Source organism: Haemaphysalis longicornis, unplaced genomic scaffold (assembly GCF_048455015.1).
Source record: "Haemaphysalis longicornis isolate Haplotype H1 unplaced genomic scaffold, Haemaphysalis longicornis Haplotype H1 scaffold_1, whole genome shotgun sequence".
NCBI lineage: Eukaryota > Metazoa > Arthropoda > Arachnida > Ixodida > Ixodidae > Haemaphysalis > Haemaphysalis longicornis.
Window position 1 is genome coordinate 121,117,510 of NW_027526203.1, and position 27,868 is coordinate 121,145,377.

Sequence of the window (27,868 nt, forward strand, 5' to 3'; positions counted from 1 at the left end):
AGCATTGCATGCAGAGGATGCCACAGCGGCCATTGGCAGCTGCGGTGTCGGAGTCATAGCCTCTCCTACTCTGCTACACTGTTTTGCTAGTGTGTGTGTGTTTTGACCGTTGCATTCAAGACTCTATTTCCGACGAGGGGGCAGTGCCTCCTGGGCATTTGCGAAATACATTTCTCTCCCCGGTCGAGTATTCATGTTGCACGCATGCCAGTGTGCTGCTAGCTGCGTTATCGTAGTTCCCTATTCGCTATTCAATGAAAAAGTGAAGCTTAACTTCGGCTCTTCATCGTCGGAAGAGGGGCAGCTCCCCTGCGCGCCGCTCGCCCACCACGCTAAAAGGACGGGAAGGGTCATAATCGCACGGCTTCGCCCATGTAACCCAACCTAACCTAACCTAACCTAACCTAACCTGCTCACAGGAGCGAAAAATGAGGACGCTCCTGCCTCATACAGCGCGCAATTACTACGACGGTCCCTGGTCTACCCGCACTCGGAATCATTAAGCATGGGATTATGAGTGCATGCATTGATGTCAACACGATGCAGGCGACGCACTGTCCACTTGAGCTGTGTAACGGAGCTAGTGTGACGATACGCGAAGTGTGAATAAAGGTAAACATGCAACACACTGTGCAAAAGAAAACAAGAATGCAGCACCGTATTTTTCCTCTAGCACCTTGCAAGAGCAAGCAATTACAGCACGCTGATCATGCAAATGCAAAAATACATCGTTACCTCGACATAACTGGTTACCTCAAAAAATCGACGAAATATTTTCAGAGCAGCGGAGTTTCCAGTTAACCTAAAGGCCGAAAAAGTTCTCAGGAAAAAGAAATTTTTAATATTTGAGAAAAACAAACTAAGATGCTCGCTTGTATTGGTCCACAAAGAGTTCTCGAGCTGCTCAATGCATCGCATCAGTCGTTGGTCGCCGCTGCTACATTCTAACTTGTTGCGAAGCAAGCGCAACAACTCCTGATCATCCGTGATCACTCTCACTCCCGCAAAAGTAGCGTCACCGATGGAGGCATCGGTGACGCACACGTTATCACTGCCATTGTAGCTAGACAAGGGGGATAGGAAATCGCCGCGGCGGCGCGAATTTCAAACTTACCGTTCACAGTCGCGTTCGGCAGGTAGTTGGAGTGGAACGTTCGCAGGGATCGAAATTATCAACTGCCCGTAGCGTATCTTCCCTGGTGCCCTCTCTGCCAACATTTGGAGATTCCCTTGGTTGCCTGGGAATCTCCTGGGAATCTCCATGGTTGGAGACATAAAGCCGGGGTGGCATATATGTAGCCCCTATGGGAGAAAAATGCACAGCGAGAAGAACTTTCCATTTATCCGATATTTCGAGATATCCGAGTTTGAGTACACGTGGATTTAGTACGCCTTAGTAGAGATCTGGAGTACTCTTCATTTGTGAATTAAAAGGGCGGTTGTTTTGTCTGCGATGTCACCAAGCTGCAAGACCCTTCGACCATGACCGCGTGTATGCACGTTTTTGCAGTTCCCTAATCGTGTGATAACGTCCGCTTGTTCTGGAACATGTAGGTAACTCGACATAAGCGCCATTAAATAGCACCTACACTGAAGAATTACATAAATCTAATTGAATTTTTGGGCCATTTATGGGTGTGTGAATGCGCAAAATTTAGGAATTCCGCGGAATTCCGAGGCTAAAGAACTTGTTGGTGCATCTTTAACGTAGATTAAAAACTGCGTTAATTGAGGCGACCACAATAACGAAAGTACACAAGGACGGCCGCAGTCTGTGTGCCTCCCGTTTTGTCGGCGCCCATCATCGAGCCTGCGCCAGTCCTTGCGGATCTTCCTTTTTGAGGTTGTAAGAATTCGCACAGTTTTTATTTACAGTAATAAATTCAGAGGGTTAGAATTACGGGAGTTTAAATTGCTCAAGGGGAATTGGAATGGAATAGGGCTGTCCAGTCTACATTACGCGAAGAACATATCTTGCGGCTAGTATGAGTCGTGTAGAAAGTGGCGGCCGAAGAGACTGACCCCGATATACCGATATAAAAGATACCGAAGGTCCCGTGACGAATCTGGGTCAAGTAACGGGATCTTTTGATCAGTGGCGGCAATGTACCCGAACACGCGACGCAACAGGTAATGCATTCGGTACGCTAGAGCCTTCCGAATATCAAATATCCGTGTGGGTAACGGATTTAGGCAGGGGTCTCGGACTTAATGGTGGGAAAAAAGGTTTTTGTCCCTGAAACCCTCTTTGTTGAGCAGCTCTCGGAGTAAGTCGTTTCCTCACGCAGGAATTTCATTTTTGGTGCATTTCATTTTCATGTTCAGGCCCTGCGTCAGATCGCGCAGTCGGTGAGCAACCCGAGGCTGGTCGAACGTCCTCTTCCTGCTCCTACGAGCGGGCCCTCTCCCCGGGGTCGGCCAGCGAGGGCTCCTGCTCCCCGTACTCCAGCCAGTCGCTGTCAGTGGCGCCCGTGAGGCGGCCCCTTTCGTCGCCCAGCGCCCTCTCGTGGCAGGAGCTGCGGGGACTCCAAGAGAAGGTGGACGCCTGGTGACCGCCGGCGGGGGCACTTTCCAGGAGAATGTCCAGCTATGCGGGGTCCTCAAGGCAGCACGCAATGACAAGGAGGTGAACGGGGGGTGTCTTTGTCCACCCAGCAGGGGTGTTGCGGCAAAACTCACATTAGTGTATTAGCTGTCTGAACACTACATAGGGAGTGATGCGGAACGGATCCGTTGAAGATAGGTTCTCGGTAGCAGCTCGATATTTCAGGGACACAAAATTCCGTATTGACCGTTTAACACGAGCCATTGGGCCCCCCTTACCCAGATGGCACTAGCGTCGCAACAGCCACTGTTGGCCTTTCAGAGTTTCGGTTTCCACCGAAGACTGCTGTTGCCCGCTGAAAGTGCGTAGGTGGCAAAATGTGCACCAAGAAAAGTCATTACTTAATATCGTGGACGCAGTCGGAACTCTTGAGCAGAGCGTTCGAAGAAGTGCTCCCATGTACGAAACCGTGAAGCTCCCACCACCCTGTAAAGCGGGCTCCTCACGGCGGGGAAATTCTGTCTTTCTGGCCCGCGAACCCCGCTCACGTGACCAGTTTCAGGCAAAGCATATCGGCTGGGATATCTCGCGGATGCCACGGGAATGAATATGCCGCCGCATGTTTTCGGTCGATCACAGCGGACATTCGCGGGTAATGCAGCCTGTTTCTGGCAGTGCGGTCACGCGTTTTTTTTTTAAACCAGGGTACAGGGCGGCTTTTCCGACGCGGCGTGGTCGACACGTGTGGAGGTAATAAGTGCTTGGCGTTTGGGGCCGCTTTGGGCGATCGAGAGCCAGGGCAGCTAGGGTGTGTCTACATGTGCCTCCCGAGAGACGCCGCGCTTCCTCCGCGCTGTCGTCTGCTAGTCGCTCCGCAGGTGTGGATGCGCCGCCAAACCGTACCATCCGGTGACGTTGTGTTGACGTCACATATATGTTCGTCTCTGCGGGCCCTCGCGGGCTTCCTAGTCTCTCGTGTGAATTCCGCTTAACCAAGCTTAATTCACTCATTTGCTCCCAGCTGTTAACATTTCCTCTTCAGGCCCGGAGTGTCGCGCTTATCACGACATGCGAAACAGATGAGGTATGATAAAACACAGGTCTTGTACAACTGTGGCTCTGAAAGCAAGCTGAGTTTGCACTCTAAAAGAGCATCACGTATACCTTGCAAATGCTACTCTCTAAGAAAGCAGTAGCTGTGAAGTCTTGAGCAATGCATTTCTTTGGGCAAGTGCTGTTAACGTTGAAGCAGATTATCCTAACGTTGCATTTTGAGCGCAAACAGATGCAGCGCGAAAACTGAAAGGCTGCCACAAAAGTGAAGTTCGTCACTTCAGATGTCAGTCATTGAATCCTACGTATCGGTTTTAAACCAGTCATTACGCCAGGAATAAATAATATTTGCTGCAGCAAATCTGACAACCTAATACAACCTTTCGGGAGCACACAATCCGCAAGCATTCTTTGCACATGGAGCCCCCTTTGAGATGTTTACCCCCTTCCAATGTGTGCGGGCGTGACTGACTCTGTACTGCGGCTCCATGTACCCCGACAGTGGTAGCTTCTTGTGTAGTCGACACTCCAAGTGCTTTTCTTTAGAGCTTGCGCAATACGAGTATCGTCATGAAGCCGATAGATCTGCATTGACGATAAAAATTCCGCCCACTAAATTTACACTGACAAAATTATAAACCCCTGGAAGTTTTATTTCCATCCAAATGGCAGCGGGATTGCATCTGTTTTACGGCGAAGCTGGACATTTCTCGGTGTCCCCATTTATTACTGAAAACGGCTGTCACTCTTTTTTTATCAAAACTATAAAAAACAAAATATATGCCAATCGGCTGCTAAGACGATTCTACCTCCTGTCGAGTGTGCGTGCCAGGTCTTCAGTAGCGGTTGCTGTTCCGTGAATGTGTGGGGGACCATAACGAGGGACGACCTTGGCCCCCTTTCCCACGCCTTTTCAACTCGGCCGAATACTGCCAAGTCTTCGACAGCGCGCTCATTCCTGACGCCCTGAACGGCCCTCCAAAGACGTGTGCTACATCTTAAAACATCGACGTCCCGTCCACATTTTCGAAGCCCTTCGGCGGCTGCGGGAAAATAGGGGTGTGCGGCTGCTACAGTGACCCCAGAATGGGGCCGAACTCAACTGCACAGAGGACATTCGAGAGGCCATGAATTCGATCTTTGCTCATCTCTATACTTCACCACAGCGACAGCCAGCGATTGGTGCCTGGCTCTAAAGGCGGAATGGGAAGCCTTCCGCCAAAAGCCAGGGTACGCCTACCTTCTCTCAGGATTCACGACGCCATTAGGGTGAAAGGCACCTACACCCGCCATTGAATGCTTAAACAAAATAAATTTCCTTGCAACTTATCGATTATGTTCACGTAAAATATTCATCTAAGAAATTTTCATGTATTTTTTTCCGAAACATGTAAAATATTTTCATGTATTGAAAATGTAAATGAATCGGACAGTCAAGATCCTGACGTTGCCCATTTCTCTTCACGCACCCTCCAGATACGGAACTAATTGCAACTTCTTCCGCGCTGCTAGGGGGCTTGACAAGGTGTTTTTGACAGCAGAGCTGTTGTACGTCTGTGTTTTACGACACTTCGGTGTGGTATCGCGTGACGCTGCTTCCGGTTTGAGTTTTATTCCATGTATCTATGCTGGGAATATGGATACATGGAATAAAACTCATGAAAACATCCAGCAAGGTACTAGGATTTCCGTACGGATTTCATTGCCCCTGCAGAAATGTCTTACAGCTGGGCATTTCTCCTAACACGGGAAGCGATGTAACGAAAATTCGGTGCAAGTTTGGTCTTTGTAGGCTGGATTTCCCACATTGCCTGTTGCGCCAAAAAGCATGGCCATCTACGGGGAGGCGGGGGGGGGGTCGGGTGGGGGGAGAGGGGTATGATTTAAGATGGTGGCTCCAAATTTCTTGTTATTGAGGTAACCGTGACGTTGTGAACGGTACTGAATTGATTGACTGTAGTGTTTATCGCGCCTACTCAACGCAGGCGATGAGGCGTGCCGTAGTGGAGGCCTTCGGAATAATTTTGACCACAGGGGGGGAGGAGGCGGGGGGGGGGATGTGTGGCGAAACCTCGAACACACGGGCGTTTTTGCTTTTCGAAACCGCGTCCTCGTTCCCAGCAGCACAACGCTATAGCCACTGAGCCACCGCGGCGGGTCAACGATAAAGAATTACTGTGTGCCGTCAATACATGGTCATGTATGCAGGGAGTACAGTTTCAGAAAACGGCAGTAACTGTTTTTTCACCGGACTGTGGGGAAACAATATATATGACAATTAGCCGCAAATACGACTGTTACGTTAGGCACCACATCTCCGGTGGTTATCGTTCCTCACAGAATAGCAGGGCGCTGAATTTTTTTAATGGGGCGTGTCGGAGCATCAGCTGGTCAGTATTCTCTTTGCCTTATCATCGGCATAACAGAGCCAATAAGTTTAATTCAAAGTTGCAACCTCTCCTTAACTAATAGAACGTGCTCGTTAAAAATAACAACGTCCGTTTTAATGCGACAGTAAAATATGCTCCCTGTGAGGCCGCTGCAATAAAAGACCCCGATTGTATCTATTTTTTACAGCGTTCTATAACACAGAAACTTTCCACCACATGGGCATTTTTTCTTTTTCCAGAGCAGACCTCAGACCTGAACTGAGCGGCAGCAGTAACGTGGGAGAAACCGAAAATAAGAACCACAATGTTGGGTTTTTTTCCCCGAATAACAAACCTTTCTGTGAGTGTGTTTTTCTATTTCGTCCAGGCATTTTTGTGTTCGGCTTACAATGAATTATATCGCAAAGACAAGCTATGGCAAACCGTGCGGCTATAGCAAACCGTACAGCGCCGAACAAAGCACGTTACCAAGCGTGCGTAGCTTCGTCTAGCTCAACAGCGGTACACTCGGTCGCCGCTGATGCCTGCGAGCGGCAATGCAACAAGCGCCCTCTATAGCCCAACGCTGCCTTTAGAAAACTGCTACGCCCAGTATGACCCGCCATCAGAGCGCCGATTAAACTTACCAGATAGGGCGGCGGGGGCAGTGCGAGCACACGCTTAGACCGACCACAGACGGAGGCTATGGACCGGCGCTCTTTGGTTCCTGTGGGTGCCCATACGCGGCGGAGCGCTGCAGTGCGGCCACCACTCCCGTCCTCCGTTTGCTTATGCGCGCACGTATGCATGCGGCCTGGTCTCGAGAGTGCAGACAGGTGTGCAAGGAAAACCACCTATTAATCTCTGTGGCACAAATTTGCCATAACGCACAGAGCTGACGCTCTTAGGTGCCGTGTCCGATTATAGTTTGAACTTCAGTACCCACACGAACAATTAGTGGAATGGCATATTGAGGAGACTTCCGGCGCTCTCAGCGGGTTTGCGCGGATTCACTCTTCTGTTGACCTAAACCATCTTCGCTTTCCATATGATAGAGCTACGTTTCTGGCCGTAATTTTTTCCCGCCGTAAGCGCGGGTGGAATCAACATAAAATCACTTCTGCAAATCGATGATGATGATGGTTGGTGTTTAATGGCGCAAGGCCAACGAGGGCAAAGAGCGCCAGAGAAGAAGTTATTTAATCAAGAGAAGTGATTACCACAAAAAGTTAGGTATAAAAACGTGTAAACCGGACATAGTAAAATTAAATAAAGATAATGGTGATGGCTGATGTGTAGGGCCAGATTTGATTATGCATGATAAGAAAGGAGGTTTAAAAACTTAACGGCTGACAAATACTTAAACACGCGTTTCACAGAAACCATGGCATCGTCACCAAGAAACAACGATGGGTGTAGGGGAATATGTTGTCTGTGCAGTTCTCTGAAGTGTTTGCGTCGTGTTGTGTCCAGTGCCTTCCATTGAATGAGTATCTGAACTACGGAGTATGTGAACTGCTACACAAAGGTCTTGTAGATTCCGTGAGCTGGTGCGAGTGCGTTGGATGTGTATGGCCTATCCTTAATCTAGCTAAGGTAACTTCAATGTGCCTGTTGTGTGAGTCAGTAGTGTATTGTCCCAAGTGTGGTTTTATTACGTGTAGTTTGTTGTCTGTCTGTTCGCTCCAGTCTGCTTGCCAAGTTTTACGGAGTTGCTGTCTTATGTGAGGCTTGAGGTCTGTGTAAGGTAGTGTTGTTAAGTTTACTGTGTTTCGGAGTGCAGCATTGGCGGCCATTTCATCCGCCAGTTCATTTCCGCCGATGCCAGAGTGGCCTGGCACCCAACACACAGTCACCCCAAGTTTTGGCGAATCAGCTATCATAAATGATTTGAAGACAAGGTTAATTTTATGGTTTATCGATGACTTTCCGGATGACAATACACGGACGACACTCAGCAAATCTGTGCAGATGATGGATTTAGGAATATAAGGTTCAACTATGTGACTTAAAACCAGAAAAATGCCATATGCTTTCGCCGTAAAAATACTGGTCTTTACATTCATGGTTCTACTTGCTTCAAAGTTAGGTCCATGTGCACCACAAGAAACTGCAGTGAACGTTTTAGATGCATCCCTGAAAAACTCTGCAGCCCTGTATTTGTCTTGCAGATACATGAAATGCTGCAAAATCACAGTTTTTGGTGTCCTGTTCCTTGGTGTCCTGTTCCTATTGTATTGTACGAACGACAAGTAACACGACACAGGACGAAGGTGCCATGGTGATACAATATCAGGGTGAGATGATTTGACTGTGCCGAAGAAGGAGACATCATGAATAGCCATGTCGTCCCTCACTCTCTGCGAGAAGGGAACAGAAATTGATGGACGGTTTACAAAGAGTTGAGTCCTGGATACACCATGAAAAACTGGTATAAAGGGGTGGTTATCCATTGATGAAATTTTGGAGGCATATAGAAGGTCAACATAAGTTCGCTGGTACGCTAAGCACCATTTGTCGCACTCTGCATAAAGACTGTGACTAGTACGAAATGCGTCACAAGACAGGCGAAGCCTCAAGTGAAGCACTGGGTCGAGCATTTTAAGTGCTGTTTTCGTGGCTGACCCATACACAACACTTCCGTACTCCAACCGTGACCCTACCAATGCGGCATAAAGGCGAAGCAGAAGTTGTTTGTCTGCACCGTATGATTGGTGAGATAGGACTTTCAGGATATTGATTTTTTTAGGCATTTTTGTTTGAGTCGTTTTATGTGAGGGATGAAAGTGAGTTTTTCGTCAAACACCACACCCGAAAACTTGTGTTCCTTTTTTACTGGGATGAGTTTAATGTTAGGATCGGGCAGGATGCCGCGCCTTTTTGAGAATACAACACAGGTTCTTTTCGCAGGATTAGGTCTGAAACCATTTTCGTCTGCCCAGCGAGAAAGTTTGTTTACCCCAAGCTGAACCTGACGTTCACATATGGACATGTTACATGATTTGGAAGATATTTGAGCGTCATCAACATAAACGAGGCAAGAGGTAGAGGGCGGCAGTGCCTTTTGGAGAGAGTTCATCTTAACGATGAAGAATGTGCAGCTCAAAACACCACCTTGAGGCACGCCATTCTCCTACACGTGAACATTTTATAGTGCCGACCCAACTCTGACACGGAACGTTCGTGTAGACATGTAACTAGAAAGAGGGTTCAGCAAGTTACCTGAAATACCAAAAGATTTTAAGTCTCTAAGAATGCCGTAGCGCCATGCCGTATCATATGCCTTTTCAATATCGAAAAATACCATCATGCAGTATTGCTTGTGTATGTATGCATCCTTAATGTAAGCCTCTAAAGAAACAAGTTGATTATTTGTAGATCACCCCGCCCTGAAGCCTGCCTGGCAGCTCTCGAGAAGAGCACTGTACTCTAGAAAGTACACAAGTCTCCTATTGATCATCTTCTCGAGCAGCTTGCACAGGCAGCTTGTGATGGGACGATAACTAACAGGGGAAGACGGATCTTTTCCCTACTTCAGAAAAACAGCTACGACGGCCTCCCTCCAAGACCCTGGAAGGCGCCCCGAAAGAAACGTTTTGTTGTAGAGGTGAAGGAGTGTTTCAAGTGTGTCTGCGTGTAAATGTTGCATCATAGTGTATGTAATGTTGTCTGGGCCTGCAGCTGAGGGTTTACACGTGCTTAGAGCAGCCCTCAGCTCATGTAGTGAAAACAGGGAGTTGTAAGAAGTCTGTGATTTGTTTTTGTCGCGTAGGGACTTCTTTTCACAAGAGGCTTTATGTATCAAGAAAGTGTTTGTGTAGTGTGCAGAGCTGGACACGTGTTGAAAGTGTTGTGCGAGTGTGTTAGCCTGATCTTTTAGTGTGTCCCCAGTGGTGCTGACCAAGGGCAGGCTGTGTGTTTGTTGTCCCTTGAGTTTACGTATTCTTGTCCATAACTTGTGAGTGCCTGTGTATGAGTTGATGGAAGTGAGGAAAGCGCGCCAACTCTCCCTTTTCGCCTGACGACGTACACTTTTTCCAAAGGCCTTTGCCCGTTTAAACGAAATGAGATTATCCGACGTGGGGTACCGGCGAAGGACACCCCACGCTTTGTTCTGGGCCTCTCGCGCCCGCCTGCAGTCCTCATTCCACCAGCGCCTCCTTGGGTTGCGGGACGCACTGGAGGCCTGGGGAATGGACTTTTCGGCGGCGTCGAGGATGTGCGCCATGAGGAGTTGGGCGGCTTCCTCCACGTGTAAGTGTTTTATGGATGCGTGGTGTAGTTTAGATGTTTCTGTGAATGTGCTCCAGTTTGGTTTTGATTCATTAAACCTCTTATGGGAAGATGGACTGCTCGGGCCTGTACCTATACAAGTAACTGAAGTGATGAAATGGTCACTACCATATGGGTCCGTGCCCACACCCCACTCAAGACATGGAAAGAGAACAGCAGAACCAGCAGCCAAGTCAAGATTCGAATATGTATTGCATGTGAATATGTATATGTATGTAGTATGTAGGCTGTTTTTTGTTGAATGGGCATGCTCCAGAGGATGTGAGAAACTTCTCTATCAGGCGACCTCGGGCATGCGTTCGGGAGGAGGCCGAAAGAGAGTTGTGCGCACTAAGGTTGCCTATGAGGATGTATGGCTCGGGGAGCTGATCAACCAGTGGCTCGATATCAGAGCTCAGAAGTGCAAAATCAGGAGAGATGTAAATGGAGCATACCGTTATCAACCTATTATACATTATCGTACGGATTGCTACAGCCTCAGGGACAGTGTTTAAAGAGAGAGGGTGGAATGCTAATGATTTCCAAGTACGGCTTACAGGGGTATTGGAATCAGAGGTGGGCGACAGAGAGATTTCGCATCGCATGAATTTAAGGTAGTACCAAGCCAGTTTCTTGAAAGTTGCTTTGATCTGTCTTAAAAATAAGGCCGTTTGGGTATCGTTGTGGACATGCACCACTTGCGGATTCTTCGGGTGCGTGAGGGGCATTAGCTAATAACATGTTTATGAAAACTTATGCGGATTGGTTGAGCGGTGCAAGGGGTGCACTATGATTAGTTGATTTGAACTCAAACCTTCGTGGTCTTTTTTTTATAAATGAATGTGCATTGTAGGCGGTTGTAAAATTTCGGAGAGGATACGTGACGCGTCACAGCCGCTGAGATGCTAGTCATGGTCAATAACACAGTCTCCTAATTGGACTGCGGGACAACACTACCTTAACATATTATAACATTTTATGACCTCTTTGAACTATTACGGCGAGAAGTGTCCATATTGATAATGCGAAAAACCCCCAAAACACCGTAAAATGCTTCTTACCAAGTGTAAAATTGATTATTCAGGATATATAATGAGACGTCCACATTAATCTTGTATCACTGACGCTAGAAATAAAATTTTCTTATTATTTTACACTAGACACGTTTAAAAGTTGTATTCTCGTTTGTTTCACTTTATTTGCATTCTCATTTATTTCCCATTATGAAGCCCGAAGAAGGCAAAACTTCGCACCCCCGTCTGTGTCTTCTGGGAGAATTCAAGCACAGTTCACGTTTAATGCCTTCTCAAGAGTCTGCGATATGGCTGTCCCCAGTACACCTCCAATCGCATACATTGGTAAATCGGTGTAATAGCAGAGGATTTCCACCAAGTATTCATCGGGATCCGTTTTAAGCAGGTTGTCGATCACGCACTGAAACAGATACTCATTTGTTACCGCACTCGCAGCAATACATAATTGGAAAATTCCCAGTGTTAAAAACAATGCAAGAAGTGTCGTGCAAACTATTGTTCATCACTTCCAGAACTTTACAACTCCGCACTGAGGAACCAGACTACGATGAATGAATGGCGCTTAACACTATGAAAGAAATTTGAAATGCAGGTTTGCTCCGCATGTAACTTCCTGTGCTGCATGCTGGAGCGCGAGGCGGAAATCTAAAGTAGCTCTGAAGGGCTGCTATATTACGCCTTAATTATGGGCGCAGGAGTGGTCGAATAATTTTTTTATTCGTGTTGTGGCTATGTAACGATACAAAATTATTTCTACGATACAAGTACGATACAAGAATGTACGATACAAGAGCGTACGTTCCAGCCTAGCTGCATGATCTGACTTGTAAAAGCAATTCGGATACAGTTCTAGTCAAACTATCCAGTCAGTTACTTCTGACGAAAAGGCAGCATCCTAGTTACTATCGTTTATAACATCGCAGCACTGCGGTAAGAAAAATACTGAAGCAATTCTTCGGGAGCGAGGGAAATTATGCGATTAAAGAGCGTTTATTATCAAAATCATTTCACTATGTCCTCCGCTGGAGCATATTTTAGAGGAGTCCTAAAAAATTAAATATGCTCCCGTATGCAAATTATCATAATACGGTTTCGTTACGGCAAACCTAACTTTGAGTATTGACGGGCAAAATCAATCAGAAAAGGCAACTTATATATCCATACAGGCAACTAACATAATTACGACTTTCAAAATCACATCTTCCAACTTTTCCTGCTAAGGCGCAGGCATTCCCAAAATACAGTTTCAGGGATCAACTAGGCGCTGAGAAAACTGTACACCGGAAATATAAGGCAGTGAGATCTAGCTGTTTATGGAACTGGCGTTGGTGAGTCGGCCGCTTGGTCAGACACTACAGGTACTTATTGGTACACATACAGGTACAGATTGGCAAAGGGTAACGAAAATTCAAGCGGCACGGCATTCCAATATTTAAGAAAACGCACTTCTCATGAAGGTTGACGCGAAATTTGCTCAGAGTTCCCCGGCATAATCAGGCATTGGGTACATAAAAACTGAAAAATACTCATCCGCTATAGACGCGGGACTTTCTTTATTGACTTCAGTAAAATCCTAAAGGTGATATGTTTTATCCACCCGATGAGCGAGTCAACGTCGTTTCCGTTCACATACCTAAAGTTCATATACCTAAAGTGAACGTATCGCTCTTGAAAATGTCACCGCGGTAATACAGCACTGGGCACGTTGATCTTACTGCCGCCGTGTTGGCGTTCCTGTTTCATTTGAGTCCGAGTAAAAGAAAACCGTTCACGGATCTTAGTGTCAACTATACAGGCTGCATACCTTTTCTTCACTTTGAGTGAATCACAAAAAAACCGGCTTCTTCACCGAACAAAGATTTAAGTTTTTATTTATTTGCCAGCGTAATTTTGCACTGTTACTTTTCAACCGTGTGTCATTAAACGGTTTGCTGTGAAAAAAGGTGCATGTTGTTTAAAATTCACGCAGCTACATTATTTCAGCCTTTGTGGCAGCAGAGGACTTAGCTCGGAGAGGAATAGCAGAGGAATAGCTCTGCGATTTCGTAAAATGCGATTACAACTGTCCGCTAATCTAACCAACAGCAGCAAGCATTGGGAGCGAAGCTGCCTACACAGGCCCCAGGTCCCTTTAGTTTGAGCAACTTCCAACTAGCCGCTTATCTTACTATAGTAAGCACGACGTACAGTACGTCGGAGTAACGCTGGATTCAGAAATATATAAAACGAACCAGCAGCATACGCTAGGTAATGACGGTGATTGAAAAAGCGGCACGTCAATTTATAATCATCGACTTTATAGGATCCGCGCACATTGGAGGTGCAGCTCGTCCACCAAAACAACACGTCTTTAGAAATTGCGAACGCCACATATAGGCCTCCTGCGCTGGAGTTTTGGCGACATGCAGCGCCCCTAGCGGCCGACGCCTCTGGGTAGTACAAAAGCAGACGACCCTCGCCGCCCTTCATGTGTTTTCAATTACAAGCCAGAGTGAAAGTTGGTTGTGGCGCTTTGTGGCGTGTTTAAATGACTGCATACTGTTTGAAATAGCACTTAAAGTAGCTGCAGAGGCTAAAGAAAATAATACCCGATAAAAGAAGCCGATTTGTCGGCTTTCTTTTGAGCGAGCTGTCGCGGTGGTCGCGGCGTGGGACAGTATCGCCAGGTCGGGTGGTTTAACTGTTTGACGAAAGTTAGTTTTTTCTTCTTGCGTGCGGTCGACAAAGGAAAGTTCACGAGTAGCATGAACACGGAACGCTGCTCATCTTACATCTTGAGGTAACTGCAAAAGGTTGCTTCATCGGGAGCATGCAAGCGAACGCAAGAATTGCGCAGCCGACACAGCTGACAGCTGGCCTGGCACCGCCTTTGAAACGAGTGGAAATTTTGTTTCGTATTTTCGCAAACTAAATGATTCTTGCGTAACGTTTTACGCCGCACGATTTACGAACGGCAGGGTACATGTATACTAGCGAGTAGGTGGGGCAATAGCGCCAATTAAATAATCAAATTAAGCGCTATTAAAGGACGCAAAACACGCACCAAATCACACGCCCGCTGCCTGCAGAGATGCGTACTTCTATAACATCTGTTGGTTTTCTAGTGCAGGGGTCGTCGAATCTGAACGCCGACACGCCAGTTTTGACTTCAAATGGAGTTAGACAGCGAGACAAGAACAGAGAATTGGCGTCCTCCAGTTGAATTGTCCCCCCCCCCCCATCTTCACACTTCGCCAGATTATTTTCAAATATTAAATTTTTTCTCTTTGCATTCAAAGCCCCCCTCCTCCTCCTCCTCCTCCTCCCCCCCTTCACCCATTTGCCGTCCAGCCCTCCGCCGTGTCGGCTGCATGGAACTCGGCCGTTGCTGACCCTCATTCTAGGCTATTAAGTGCGAACTGGGAATGTATACTGCAAGAGCGCAATTAAGTAAAGTGAGAGCAAACAAGGAAAGCGAGCGGCCTCTTAGTTCTCCCGACCACTTTATTTTACGGCCACTAATTTCGGAATTCCAAAACAGATTTCACGCTTCTGACGGTCGGGGCATTTTGTCACTGAGACACGCAACAAAACGGCAAGCTAACGATGCACCATGTATTCGTAACGGCGACGCAAACGAGCACTGTTTAATGCAAGTGCACGCATAGTGTGCAGGTACGCAAAAGAGCGGCGCACCGCAGCAGGCGAGCCTGCGGTCCGCCAGACTCGCTGGCTTTTTAAAGCGTGATGATCGCCGATTGCGTCACTCTTCTTTTTTGATCGGCTGTTTTTGAGAAGTCTTTGTCACCCAGAGTATTAGTTTAAACTAGAAATTTCGCTTAAAATTTCACTTCGTACGACCATCGATCCGTGAACCTGCGAGTAGCAGACGCCGTCACGGTCCCGGGGCTTTCGTCGGCGCTGTGAACGTGTTTAGCGCTGCAAAGCTTTTTCCCCTAATGCCAAGTTGATCGCCGAAATAGATCGGACGCGTCGGGGATGAGCTGGTGACCACGTCTCAAAATAATCGGGAGCGTCGAGCTCATTTTGCTTCTGTCAACACGGGATCCTATGGGACCCGCGCAGCTTTGTACTACCCGGAAGTACTGCCCGGAAGCCGCTTGCGCAGCGCCCCCTGGGCAGCGCAGGAGGCCTATACCGTAGAGGTCTTGTTTGTAAGGAATGCCCTGAACCCGCGGACAATGGGGAAGCGTCAGCCCCGAGGTCCCTACACGAAAAGTTAAAGCCCGACCCTGGGAAAAAGCACCGCTTCTTCCCTTATGTAGAAGCGGTATGTGCTTCGGTTTCGGTGTATAGTATACGTAGATAAGTCGCCTTAAAACAGAAGTCGCCTTAAACAAGTAAGAACCTTAGAGTAAGAACCTTCCACCGAAACAAGTAAGAACCTTAGGGTAAACAGGAACAACAACGTGAAGTTCAAATTTTTACGTCAAACTAAATGTAAGGCACTCAGAAGGAAGCTGCTTTCAATGGAGGGTCTCCGTACAAAATGCTAAATTCCAGAATTTGGCACCAAACTGGCATCTTTTGTACTGCTACAAAAAAAAACATTTTCTTCCATTGTCTAAGAAACCCATGCAGGCTTCACGCAAACGCAGTTTTTTCATGAAATCAGCTAGGAGATAGTACGAGTAAAATTCACCTAATGATCGAACACTCCTACCGATTTTAGCGGAAAAATATTTCACAGAAAGTTGCACTTAAATGTCAGACTTTATATGCTAATGAGACTTATTTTCAAACAAATCTGTAGTTTAGGTTTTGACATTTCATCACTCAAAATTACATTGCTGGGTTAGAACTTCGCAAGAATGTGAATTTCAACGCCTGCTTGGCGGTTCTATTGATATGTTCGTCAATTAATGACGAAAGTTGCGGTCGCGCCAGTCCCCACTTCACCAACTCCTGCACAGCAGCCTTAAAAGCTTGTTTCCCTGGCTCGTTATAGCAGCCGCGTTATACCCGCCGCGGTGGCTCAGTGGCTAAGGCGTTGCACTACTGAGCACGAGGTCGCGGGTTCAATTCCCGGCCGCGGCGGCCGCTTTTCTGATGGAGGCAAAAAGCAAAAACGCCCGTGTGTACGAGATTTCGGCGCACGTTAAATATCCCCAGGTGGTCAAAATTAATCCGGAGCCCTCCACTACGGAGCGCCTCATCGCCTGCGTTGCGTCGGCGCGTTAAAACCCTACAATCAATCAATCAAGGACCGACCAGGTCCCCCACGTAAGAAGCTTGACCTCTCGATGCAAATTGTATTGCACGAATGGCCGCAGCCTGTCCTACTCCTGCGGGGCAGGTTCCCATTCATGGCTCGCACTAAGTCGCCCTTTACTAGATCTTCCCTCCAACCTCCCTCCGTCACTGCTGTTTTCTTTTCCGGCGCGTGATCCCCAGACCGCACATCGCGCTCCAATTTTCTGTGAGATTGCAGAGCCCTAGAAGACGATACCGCAGAAATGGGGGCTAAATATGCAATCATCCGGATGCAACATAATATGCACATTCTGCATAATGCCGCGAAGAGACGGACATTCGAATTGCTAAGGACACAATGCGACAACAATTGGAACACCTTATACGCGGACGCTCCCGGAGTTTAAGAAGGAACAATGGTAGTGGCAGTCACAACCCCAACTGGAAGAGCTGTAATCTCGCCTACAATAAAGCCAGATTAGAAGAAAGGAATAGGTTTCGCCCAGGCTATCGTTTCCGACACCAGGGCAACAATTTGAACTTACTCGCAGGATAATTATAGAGAAATATTACAAGGCAAGGCCTTGAACACCCCCCCCCCCCAAACCCTTTGTAGACACCCAAACGGAAACACACGTATCATCTGGACGCCAGACACACGGTTTTAAGGGGAAGGATGCTGCCGATGTTACGGCCTGAGGACTTCTTATCCCGGCCCCTTATTTCCATCCCCATCTCTGAACATAGCGGCTGGAAATTTAGCCGACTATTAGAGCACATTGGGTCTCATCAGAAAAGCATATACCGCACCAGACAAATGTAAACTAAAGAAGAGTACACTCTCAGGATGTTACAGACAGACGCCCTAACTACCCACACTGGCTAAGCCCCGCCACTGGTGCGATACGCTATGTTCCCCTTTTAGCCCGCACCGGCAAGACAAGGTGGATGGACAGTTCGCGGTTTGGGTATGCAAGTGCACAGTAAATCTCATTCAAGTTACACAAATGTCAAGTAAACAGTGGGAGGCCAGCCTGCGACGCTATGTCCCGTCGACCAGTGATGGCTGGCAGAGTGAGCCAACGTGGCGTTTGAGGTCAGCGGAATCGTGGGATTAAAATAGCCGCTTTCTTTCCTTCCTCCTTTTTATAATAAAGACACTTTAAATCAATCGGTACCTCGCATTTTTTTATTGTGGGCAACTCACCTGACTCGTTTTGTGACGAGAGATCTAGGGATTTCACTTTAACACAGTAAGTGACGAGGTTCCCAAAACATACCAAATCTATACACGGACTTAAGTGGTATGTAGCGACCGTCGGTTAGAACAAGTGCTAAAAAATCGCCACTGATTTTAGTGGCAGAAATTACCCTAAGAAGAACATCAGACAAAAATGGGCTAAAAACAAATTCGGTTGAAGAACTGAACATGCTACTCACGCTTATGTACTTGAAAAGACTTTCCAGTACCGACATCTGCAAAAAAGCCAATCGCTGTTAAGCTACATGGTATTCATTTTATGGTGAAGCTGAATAAGGCTACCAATGAACGCCGGAACTGTATCCGGCGCCCACACGCCAAAGCGCAATGGCAAAGTTATCCTTCTCGCACAGACTGTGAAGCCGTCTTCCAGATGCAGGTATCTGGCAAAACAAACCCAAGTCCATTGGTCGCTACCAAGATACCGCGTTTCATTTACTTGTCCTAAATTGTGAACAGTGAGTTTTTAAAATTACTGGACATTCTAGTCCACTGTCAATAACTCGGCTTTCACGGGAGCAGAATGGATTTGTTAAACTTCAGTAATTTCTGTTTTGTCGGCTCTATCATGAAACAGGTAGTATGCCGTTGTACAGCTGAAGGGGCTACAGCTCCGTGGGAAGTGTAATGTTTGAACGTATCAAAATAAAAATGGGTAGCTGGTGCCTTGAAATACAAATAATTTATTTTTATGCATCAATAAAGGCAGATACAAGGAAAAAAACCACCGCGAAGAGTTGGGGTACGAAATAACAATGCTAGATGGTGGATATTTTCTTCGACGAAATGGACAGAAGTTTCACCGTTTCTTTATTTTATAGCTCTTGACATGTGAGATATAGACACAAAAATATGCAGCTTTGAACACAATTTTTGTCCGTATAAATGAAAAACATATAGCTCCCCTATTTGTAGACAGTTCTCTATCTTGCGTACTCTAATTTAGTCAATTTGCCAGGTAGCGTTCCGAGAACATCATTTAAAATCTGCTTCTTTTTACCCTAGCCTTTATATACAGTGCCTGTAACCCTACATAATGCAGTAAACATACCGTAACCACTTGGCCTTTGACGCACGCCAATCCCATATTGCCGAGGCACTGCAAAAAAGTGTAGAAAACAGCAATGCCCACCAATGAATAGCGATGTTCTTCTAGAGGAAGTAGGGCAAGCAGTGACCTTAGGCCTTGGAATATTCAAGTATTTTCTTTCGATAACAACCGCAGTTTTTGTGTTGAAGAACTGGTGATTGGAAATTTGCCACCCTCGAGCTGGCAATTAAAATGCTTAGGTTTAGTTATAAATTAATGTTTTACAAACCCACGCTGTACTCACAATTAGTAAACATTTACTTCTCGAACTGTTGAAGAAAACTTCAAAAAATATGTACAAAAACTACGGGAAAAAACGTAAAAAACGTGCCAGACCAACTAAGGTATACATGCCTTCCCCACTAGTTTTCCGTAGGGTACAAGATGATCTGCACCACGTCCATGCCGCCGATAAAAATTATCAATGCGTCCTGACAGCTGTGACAAAACGTTCAATGTCCGGCGGCGGCTGGCGCTTTTCACATGCAGGACAAAAGCGAGGATGTCCGTGTCTAGGGATTTCGGAGCGTGCCAAAGATCTCACGGTGGCAAAACGTAATTCTGAGCCCTATACTACGTCGCGCCCATAACACAGGTTTTGCTTAGGCGCGTAAAACCTGGAATGATTTAAACTGTGATCAAGAGTAACTTGATACTGGCACGTTCAGCGGCGGTAAAATTGTGTTGAAAGTTTCCCGTGTCACTGCTCGTACTCACTGCCCGTTGCGAAAATGATCTCGTTGTGACACTCTCATACTTTCACTCTAGTAAGAAGAGCTGTACAGTAAATACATTGTCCCTCTGCCTCATAATAGTAGATACTATTCAAGGGACTCAGTAATTCCGCATTATATGAGCACTGTTTTGCTAAGTGAGATGTTACAAATAAGGCCTACGAAAATGTTTATGAGTAAAGGATTGCAGTGAAGGTCTTTTTCCTTCCAATGGTGGTAATATAGAGCTGCTCGAGTGTAGTGCTTAACACCAGATACATTTCGACGTGGCGGCTTGCCTTACGAGCACCGACGCAGCCAGGAATCTCGGAGTACGGATCTTTCGTTCATTTCTGGTTTCGTGTGGAGACATGATAGCGTCGAAAGTGGAATCGGCCTATTTTTTGCAAAGCATAAATTGCCAGTTCATAACTCCGGATTTGAATAAAATGGCCACGTTTGTCACAAAGATGCTTGGTGAAGCCCAAGGCACACATCAGCGAAGTATACGGGAATCGAACAGAGTGTTGCACCCCCAGAGCTGACTCTTTTCGTAAAAGCTGGCCGTGCCCATAATTCGATGTAATGCAAGAATCCAATCACGAGACATCGCGGTAACGCTTTTTCCAGTGTTAGAATGACGGCACCTACTTATCGCACCGATACAGTCACCACTTGCATCGGTGCGATACGTTAAATTTTAAAGCACGTCTGCGCACAGGTGTGACACTCCACATCTGAATCTTGTGTCTACAAAACCGTCTCTACAAAAAAAAAAAAAAACACCCAGGTGCGGTTAAAGGAAAAATAGAGAATTAATCCAAAAGGGTGGAATTGCCAAGGCTCGAAAGCTACACGTCTCCGCGGACCCTCGGGCGGGGATTCACCTATTCCCATCAGTAGGTGACCTCAAATTACCCCAATATGGCAGAGGAACCTCTAGAAAGAGTTTAACGGTACCTTTATAGCTATAACAAACAACGGATCAGCTCCACTTGTAGTAACAACGACGTCATACGAGATCAGAGATGCTATAAAGAGAAACGCGCTAAAACGGCTCGTAACTCCCTTCTCTCCACAGTGACAATGTCGACCCCGCCATTTGTTCACTGGCGTAAACGAGGCCGCGCTCTTGCTCGAAAAAAGAAAGCAAACCCTAAAGGCAAAATATAGAACAGACCTAACACCGACTTAAATTTGGTTCTCGTTTTCTCAGAGGTATATATGGACATCTCATCCCCGTGCAGATTAAAAAAATCACTGTATATTGCCCCTTTATGCTTTTTAGGACTGGACTCGAAATGACTTTATTTCAATAAAACCTGCAGTGGGCTTGGGTCTGTTACGACCCCCGCCCCGACGTGGCCCAACGTCGCATCTTCTTTGCGGCCCTACTAAGCGCTAGCCCCTTTGCGAAGCCCGTGCCTTTCGAGCGCAGTGAAGACCTGCTGGATGGCCCATGCTTGATCCGTCTTGTTGCTTGACTCAATGGCTCTTTGGAGGTCCGCCGGGTATTCTTCAAAACTTGCGCCGTCTGGGTCGGAGGCACAATCCCACATGACGTGCCACCGGTTGGCCGGCCCTTTCTTACATATGCTGCATTGGGCATTGGGGTATTCGTCGGGGTACATGTAGTGTAGCGCTGCCGGTGACGTGACCGACGCCGGCTGTAGCCTTCTGAGATACGTTGCCTCTTCGCGACCCAGCGCCCGGTGGGGCGGCGGATACGCTCTTCTCATCAGCCGCATGTTCTTGAGTGCTTCGCCGTAACCCCTGGGTCTGTCTTTAGTCTCCACCCACCATGCCCACTCGGGACGCCTCCCCACACTGAGGGCGCGGTGTGTTACAGCGCGCGCCTCCCTGTGGGCCGTCTCGTTGTGGTTCGCTGTGTACGGTGAGCATTCGCCCGCGTGCGCCGGGATCCATCTGTTTTCCACTCTTCTTTTTTCTTGGACACCCGTTTTCTCGATGAACTTGGCTGCCTTGCCGCTCACGCGTCCATTCGCCAGGTTGCGGACGGCCTCTTGCGAGTCGCTCAGGATCGTGTCGCAAGTGGGTTCGGACATCGCCAGGGCTATGGCGATCTCTTCTGCCTCGGTGGCGTTCTCGTACTTTGCGCTCGCTGACTTGGCCACCCTCCCCGTTCTTGCGTTTATGGTTACCATCGCATACCTGCCTTGGCCATAGTCTGCCGCATCGACGTACCGTGTTCGCGGGTCGTTACAGTACTGCTCGATTATGTATTTTGCCCTTGCGCGTCTTCGTTCTTGACTGCGTTCTGGGTGCATGTTCTTTGGAATGGGACTCACCCGCACGTTCTCCCGCACCTTTTCGTCTAGGTCTTGGAGTTGCCTCCCCGTAATCTGGTAGCCGTAGCCCAGGGTACCGAGGATGGCTCTACCCGTCTTGGACGCTGCCAGTCGTTCTCGTTGTGCTTCTAGCTGGGCCTCGATGAGCTCATCCACCGTGTTGTGGACGCCCAGTTGCAGCAGTCGTTCGGTGTTCGTCGATTTGTTTAGACCTAGTGCCCGTTTATACATTCTTCGGATCATAATGTCTATCTTGGCCTTGTCGGTCTGCGTCCACTTGTGGTACGCCGCCGTGTATGCCACGTGGCTGATCGCGAAAGACTGCACCAGTCTCGCGAGCCCATATTCGCGCATGCCCGTCTTTTTGGTGATTACGCGCTGGAGCAGCCGCAGGGTACTTGCCGTTTTGGTCGCCAGTTTCTTCATCAGGTTCTCCTTGTTACCGTTGCCGTTGATAAGCATGCCCAGCACCCTGATCTCTGGCACTTCGGGTATTCGCTGGCCTGTCTTTGTGATCAGCTCCAGGCGATCGCACTCCCTTGGGGGCAGCGGCTGCCGACCAACCTTGCGGGGCGAGTATACCAGGAGCTCTGACTTTGACAACGAACACTGCAGACCCGTTCCGTCCAACCGGTCTTCGATGGCCGAGATCGGCTTCTGCAGCCTTCTCTCGATGCCTGCGTCTGTGCCACCGGCCGTCCATAGGGTGATGTCGTCTGCATAAATGGTGTGTCGAACGCCTTGGACGCTCGACACCACTTCGGCGACTCCGATCAGGACAATATTAAAGAGCAGCGGTGAGATCACCGACCCTTGAGGTGTGCCCACGCTGCCTACGTCTCGTTCTGGTAAATCTATCTCTCCCGCGTGCAGCTCGATCTTGCGGCCCGACAGGAAGTCCTTGATGTATTTGTAACTCCGCTCTCCCATGTTGAGCCTTGACACTTCCGCCAGGATGGCCGAGTGCCTCACTCGGTCGAAGGCGCTCTGCAGGTCTAGGCCCACTACTACCTTGCTGTTCCTTGTATCGTCCTCGGTGATTTCTTTCTTCAGTTGTAGCATCGCGTCTTGGGTGCTCAAGCCTCTCCTGTACCCGATCATCCATTCCGGATACAGCCTCTCTTCTTCGAGGAAGTCCTGCCACCTGTTCGCCAGCACGTGCTCTAGGACCTTCCCCACACACGATGTTAGCGAGATTGGCCGCAGGTTCTCAATGCTCGGTGGTTTTCCCGGTTTTGGAATGAGTACCGTTTTAGCTGTCTTCCACTGTTTCGGTAGTCGGCCGCTTCGCCAGCATTTGTTGTAATATTTTGTCAGCGCTTTGATCGACGAGTCGTCGAGGATTCTCAGATCCTTATTTGAGACTTCATGTGGTCCCGCTACCAATCTGGTGTTCAGCTCCCGCAAGGCCTTTGCAACCTCGGCCGTCGAGATGTCCCGATCCAGCCTGGCATTGGGGGTCCCCGCGTATCCTGGGTGTTGTTCGGCCGTCGTCTGTGGTAGATACTTGGCGCTCAGCTTCTTGGTCAGCTCGGCTCTGCCAAGGGTCTTCTCGGCTTCGCGCATGACCTGCGCCATGCGGTTCTGCTGGAATGATTTAATTTTGGTCTCGTGGAGCAAGTGTCTGATCAGAGACCAGGCCTTGCCCTGGTGGAGGCTGCCGTCGATGCGGTTGCACACCTCGTCCCACTGCTGTCTGCAGAGGAACGCGCTGTGTTTTTCAATCGCTCGATTTAGCTCCGCCACCTTCTTTCGAAGCTTCCTGTTCATCGCTGCTTCTTGCAGCGCTCCTTGATGGACCTCTTCGCTTCGATGACGTGCGCCAGCCGGCTGTCTACGCATGTAATGTCTTCGCTGGTCTCGATCTTCTGGGTCGCTTCCTGGACTTCTTCAGCTTCGTCGTCCATGCTTTAATATCTTAGATGTCGAGCCTTCCCGGGTCGTCTCTTCTCTGCTTGCGGAAGGCGTACCAGTCAGTCCATTTGTGTTCGATCTTGCATCCGCCTGTGCCTGCCAGTTCGATCTCTAGTATGTAATGATCGCTCCCCAGATCGTCTCCGGTGTTGCGCCACGTAACCTCTCCTCCGTTCTTGATGAAGGTTAGGTCCGGCGTGGGGTCCCGTTGAGTCGACGTGAGGCCCGTGCGCGTAGGTTGCTTGGGGTTCGTGATCAGGGTGTATCCTTGTTCCGTCGCTTCGTACATCAGGTCTTTACCCTTGGCGGTGTCTCTGTTGTACCCCCACGAGTGGTGTGGTGCATTGAAGTCACCCCACACCACCAGCGTGGTTCTCTTGGCCAGCTTACTCGCTGCCCTCAGCAAGGTCTTGAATCTCTGGCTGTAGTCTTTCGGGTTGCTGTAGACGTTCACCACGTACAGCCCCTGCCTGCACTTCCTGCCCGGTGCGACCTCGACGCAGATGTGTTCGTATTTAGTCTTTTTTCTGTTGTTCAGTTGTCGCTCTATCGCGCTCAGTCCCTTTCGCACGAAGGTACAAATCCCACGCCGACCAGACGAGTCGGCGTAGGCTCTGTACCCCGGCAGTTTCGGGTTCTGCACCACCGTTTCTTGCAGCATGATGATGTCTGGTTTCCTTGACGAGTTTCGAATGTGTTGCTGTAGTACCGTATTCTTGTTTCCGAGGCTTTGGCAGTTCCATTGCCAGATCGTGAATGACTGCGCTCCCGACCTTATTGCGTGATCAGACTGCCCTGGCATGGTTGTTGTACTGCTGGTTGCTGCGCTTGTTCTTGGAGGTACGGGTGGTTGGCGAACTGTGCCGCGAATATTGGGCTGCGTACCATGATTTTCTGCGTTTGCTCTGCGAGCTCGAAATGCTCGCTCAGGTTCCTATGGGACACCACCAACGTGGAGATCATCTCTTCTAGTCTTGCGAACCGTTGCTCTCTCGCTGTCGCTAGGTTGTTGACCGTGACCGTCAGGTTGCTGACCGTGGCCGAGAGGTTGTTGACCGTGGCTGAAAGCTCCTCGATCTGGGCGTCGTAGTTTTTCTTCGTTGATGGTCTTGCTCGCTTCTTTGGTGCTTCTTCGTCTTCTTCCTCCCTTGCGATTTCCATTGTCGTTGCTTCTTTCTTTGGTTGCTGATTTACTTGTTCCTGCTGCTGTTGCTCCTTCTGTTGACTTGGTTGCTGCTGCTGCGTCGGTAGCTGCTTCCCTGCCGAAGTGGATCCTGATGTCACGGTCGTTGACCCCGTTCGATTCTTCTGCTGTTGTTGCTGTTGCTGCTGCTGTAACTGCATTTGTAGGTTCCAGAGCCTCTTTTCCATTTCTGCAAGCTGTTTCGCCATTGACTCGTTGGCCATTCTCAGTTGCTCGCAGCATTGGTTGCCGCCGTACTTGTGCCCGTTCGTCGCCATCTTGTTCTCTCCCTTCATGGCGTTAGCCCAGCTCACTCCTTCTCGTGGTTGTTGACCGCCGTGCGAGGTGCTGAGGGAGGAGTGACGTGGCTGTGACGTCGGGCGTCGTGACGCACTCCGCGATGCGTGGCGTGATGCACTGCGTGATGCGTGGCGTGATCTGCCCGCGCCACGTGACGCCACGTCGCCCAGCTGGGGGAAGGAGGCTGGCGAGAGCACGCGCTGCCTCCGCTGTTCCTCGGTGTTTCTTCGCTCCCATCTTGATCTTCGAACCACGAACGGGATCTTGAATCTCGCTCTACAGGCCTTTTCTCCAGTGGGGTGGCCCTCGCCGCAAAGCTTGCACTTGGGGACGCATTTGTGGTCGTCTCTTGGGTTGCTTGCGCCGCACCCCAGGTAGACTTTTGCGTTCGGTGTGGAACATACGTCACTGCGATGGCCGACCTTCCCGCAGCATTTGCACACCTCGATTTGTTTTCTGTACAGGTTCCACTGGTAGAGCGCTGACCCGTACCTCACGTACCTTGGTACCTTTTCGCTTTCGAAGGCGACGATCCCCGTCATCGACGTGCCGATGCGTTTGGCCCCCCACCGCCGTTGGGTTGTGCTTTGTCAATATTTGCTCTAAGATATCTGCCTCGCTGTCTTGCGTCGGTATTCCCTTGATTACTCCTTTGACCGTGCCGTGTGCGGCCGTCCCATACGCGTTGACCTCGTACTTGGTTCCCTGGACCTCGATCTCTCGAAGTCGGACGCACTTTTCGGCTGGTTCTGCGTTCGGTGTACTGATCACCATGATGTTCTGTTGGTAGTTGGGGCATGCCATGTCTTCGGCCCGCTCCGTCTTCTCGATGCCTGCTGCCGCCATGACGGCCGCCGCGACGCACGCTGCGCCCCTTCTCGCGATGTCTAGCCCGCCGCGGGGCCTAAGCACGATCTTGATCTCTTCTGCAGGCATGTTCGGCATGCGGGAGGCCCGAATGACCTCCTTCCTCACGCTCTTGCCTCGCGTAGCCTTGCCGTTAAGCTCTGAATTATTGTTGACGGTAATGGAGGTCGCCTCACCTTGGGCGTCTCGTTGTAGAAGGTGAACTATTTCAGTTCACTTCATAAAATATTTTCACAGAAGAAATATAAAATAATAAACAAAGTAATACTTTGATATGTCTGAAATGTTGTTCGCTCACGAACATATTAAATATAGATGGTGTCCACTTCACTCTATAGATCGATGTATGAAGGCTGCATCTGCACTGGTAGTATCGATGAAGAGTTAAGCTACACTTGTGTACTGGTGATTATAGAGCCGACACATATTTTCCTTAGAAACCAATTCAGGAGTGCCATCTAACATACGGGTAATCTACAGTAGATTTGATGGGATGGTACAACACTATTTTTGTCGCTTAGACAGACCAGAGCCGTATCGTCGAGTCAAAATAATCTAAGGTCAGAACAACGACTCGAATGTTCACTCCACCTCAAACAACATTTGGTAGCCCGGGAAGGCATAACGTCCCCTTCGAATGCATATCGTCATGCGATGGTGAAATTTCAACACGAAATAGCAGCAAAAACTCGCCAAAAGCTTTGGTTCGTGAAAAGCAAGATAGGCAGTTCGAAGGTGACCTAAAGTTACAAGATTCCAGTCGTTTTCTCGCGCCTGTCGCTGAAATGTAGTACAATTATACATCACCAGCGTTAGAGTTAGGCATATCTGTCGTAAAAACGCACAACGACGGTAACCACTGACGAAAGTTAGGCGTTCATTGCCCTACTTGTGGAAGCAGCACAAGGGAAAGTGACACCGGCTCCTAAAGTGATACAAAGGAGACAGTAACCTGCTATTGGTTTACTAGCTGCGAGCATCGCCTCTGGAATGTCGTGAGGTCTACCTCTGCACGTTGTATCTGTTTGTTTTGCGTTGTTGGGGTGAGTCTCATCCGCTGAGAATAATTGTTTGGCATGGAGACTACGTTCCACAGCGGCCGGCTTCAAGACAATCAAATGAGAGGAATTACTACTATCCCAGGGACAAGTACCTTCGATGTCACCATTTTGCGCCACTAATGAGCTACCACAATGAGAACACTTTTTCGTAAGGCCAGACAATAGTCTAGTAGGTGTAGTTGAATTGCCCAGGAGAAAGTACCAAACATTAGCTTCTACAAGACGCACTCCTGAGAGGTCTCTGCCTACACCAAATAAAAGTTACTTGATGTCCACATCATTGAAGTATGTTTTAAATTTTGTTCAGAAAAAGACAATGGAAGTGTTAAAACTACCACACTTTTACACCTATACAACATTTCCAATGGTTCTGCTTGCCTAGAGGGACTCTGCAACACTTTCGATAAGCGCCTTCACTCTTTCCTTCGTGTCTGGAACCACTGCGAAAGCTTTAGTTATCGCCAGCACGGACTGCCACTGCGTGATTTGCTCGTCGCACCAGATACGCCTTCAATTTCTGCTTTGTTTTTGTTGCTTTCTTTTTAAGTTGCTATCGAAAAGAGTTCATTGCTGCAACTGAAGGAAAATCGGGCAACAGCCGTTACATGGCCTTAGTGACGTAATTCGAGCCGTCGAACAACGTCAGGACCGGGAAAGAGAAAAAGTTCATAAGTTATCTGATGGGCATAGAGCAGTAATGTTTG

At 48.4% G+C, this 27,868-nt stretch overlaps 1 protein-coding gene across 3 annotated transcripts in view; it reads right to left on the reverse strand.

The window, feature by feature from the left end:
- Window positions 1-1,120: 1,120 nt before the first annotated feature.
- The window catches only part of LOC144165722 (uncharacterized), a 74,841-nt gene continuing 48,093 nt past the window's right edge, over window positions 1,121-27,868 (reverse strand). The window contains exons 7-9 of one of the 3 annotated variants that reach the window (XM_077695522.1): window positions 18,779-18,826; window positions 17,907-17,942; window positions 1,121-1,238 (exon numbers count right to left, since the gene is read on the reverse strand). In XM_077695522.1, coding sequence (XP_077551648.1) covers window positions 1,173-1,238; window positions 17,907-17,942; window positions 18,779-18,826 — 150 coding nt within the window. In that variant the 3' untranslated portion in view covers window positions 1,121-1,172. Of the gene's footprint in view, window positions 1,239-11,425; window positions 11,674-17,906; window positions 17,943-18,778; window positions 18,827-27,868 lie in introns of those variants that run through there. The other 2 variants (XM_077695517.1, XM_077695526.1) reach the window with 2 other exon arrangements.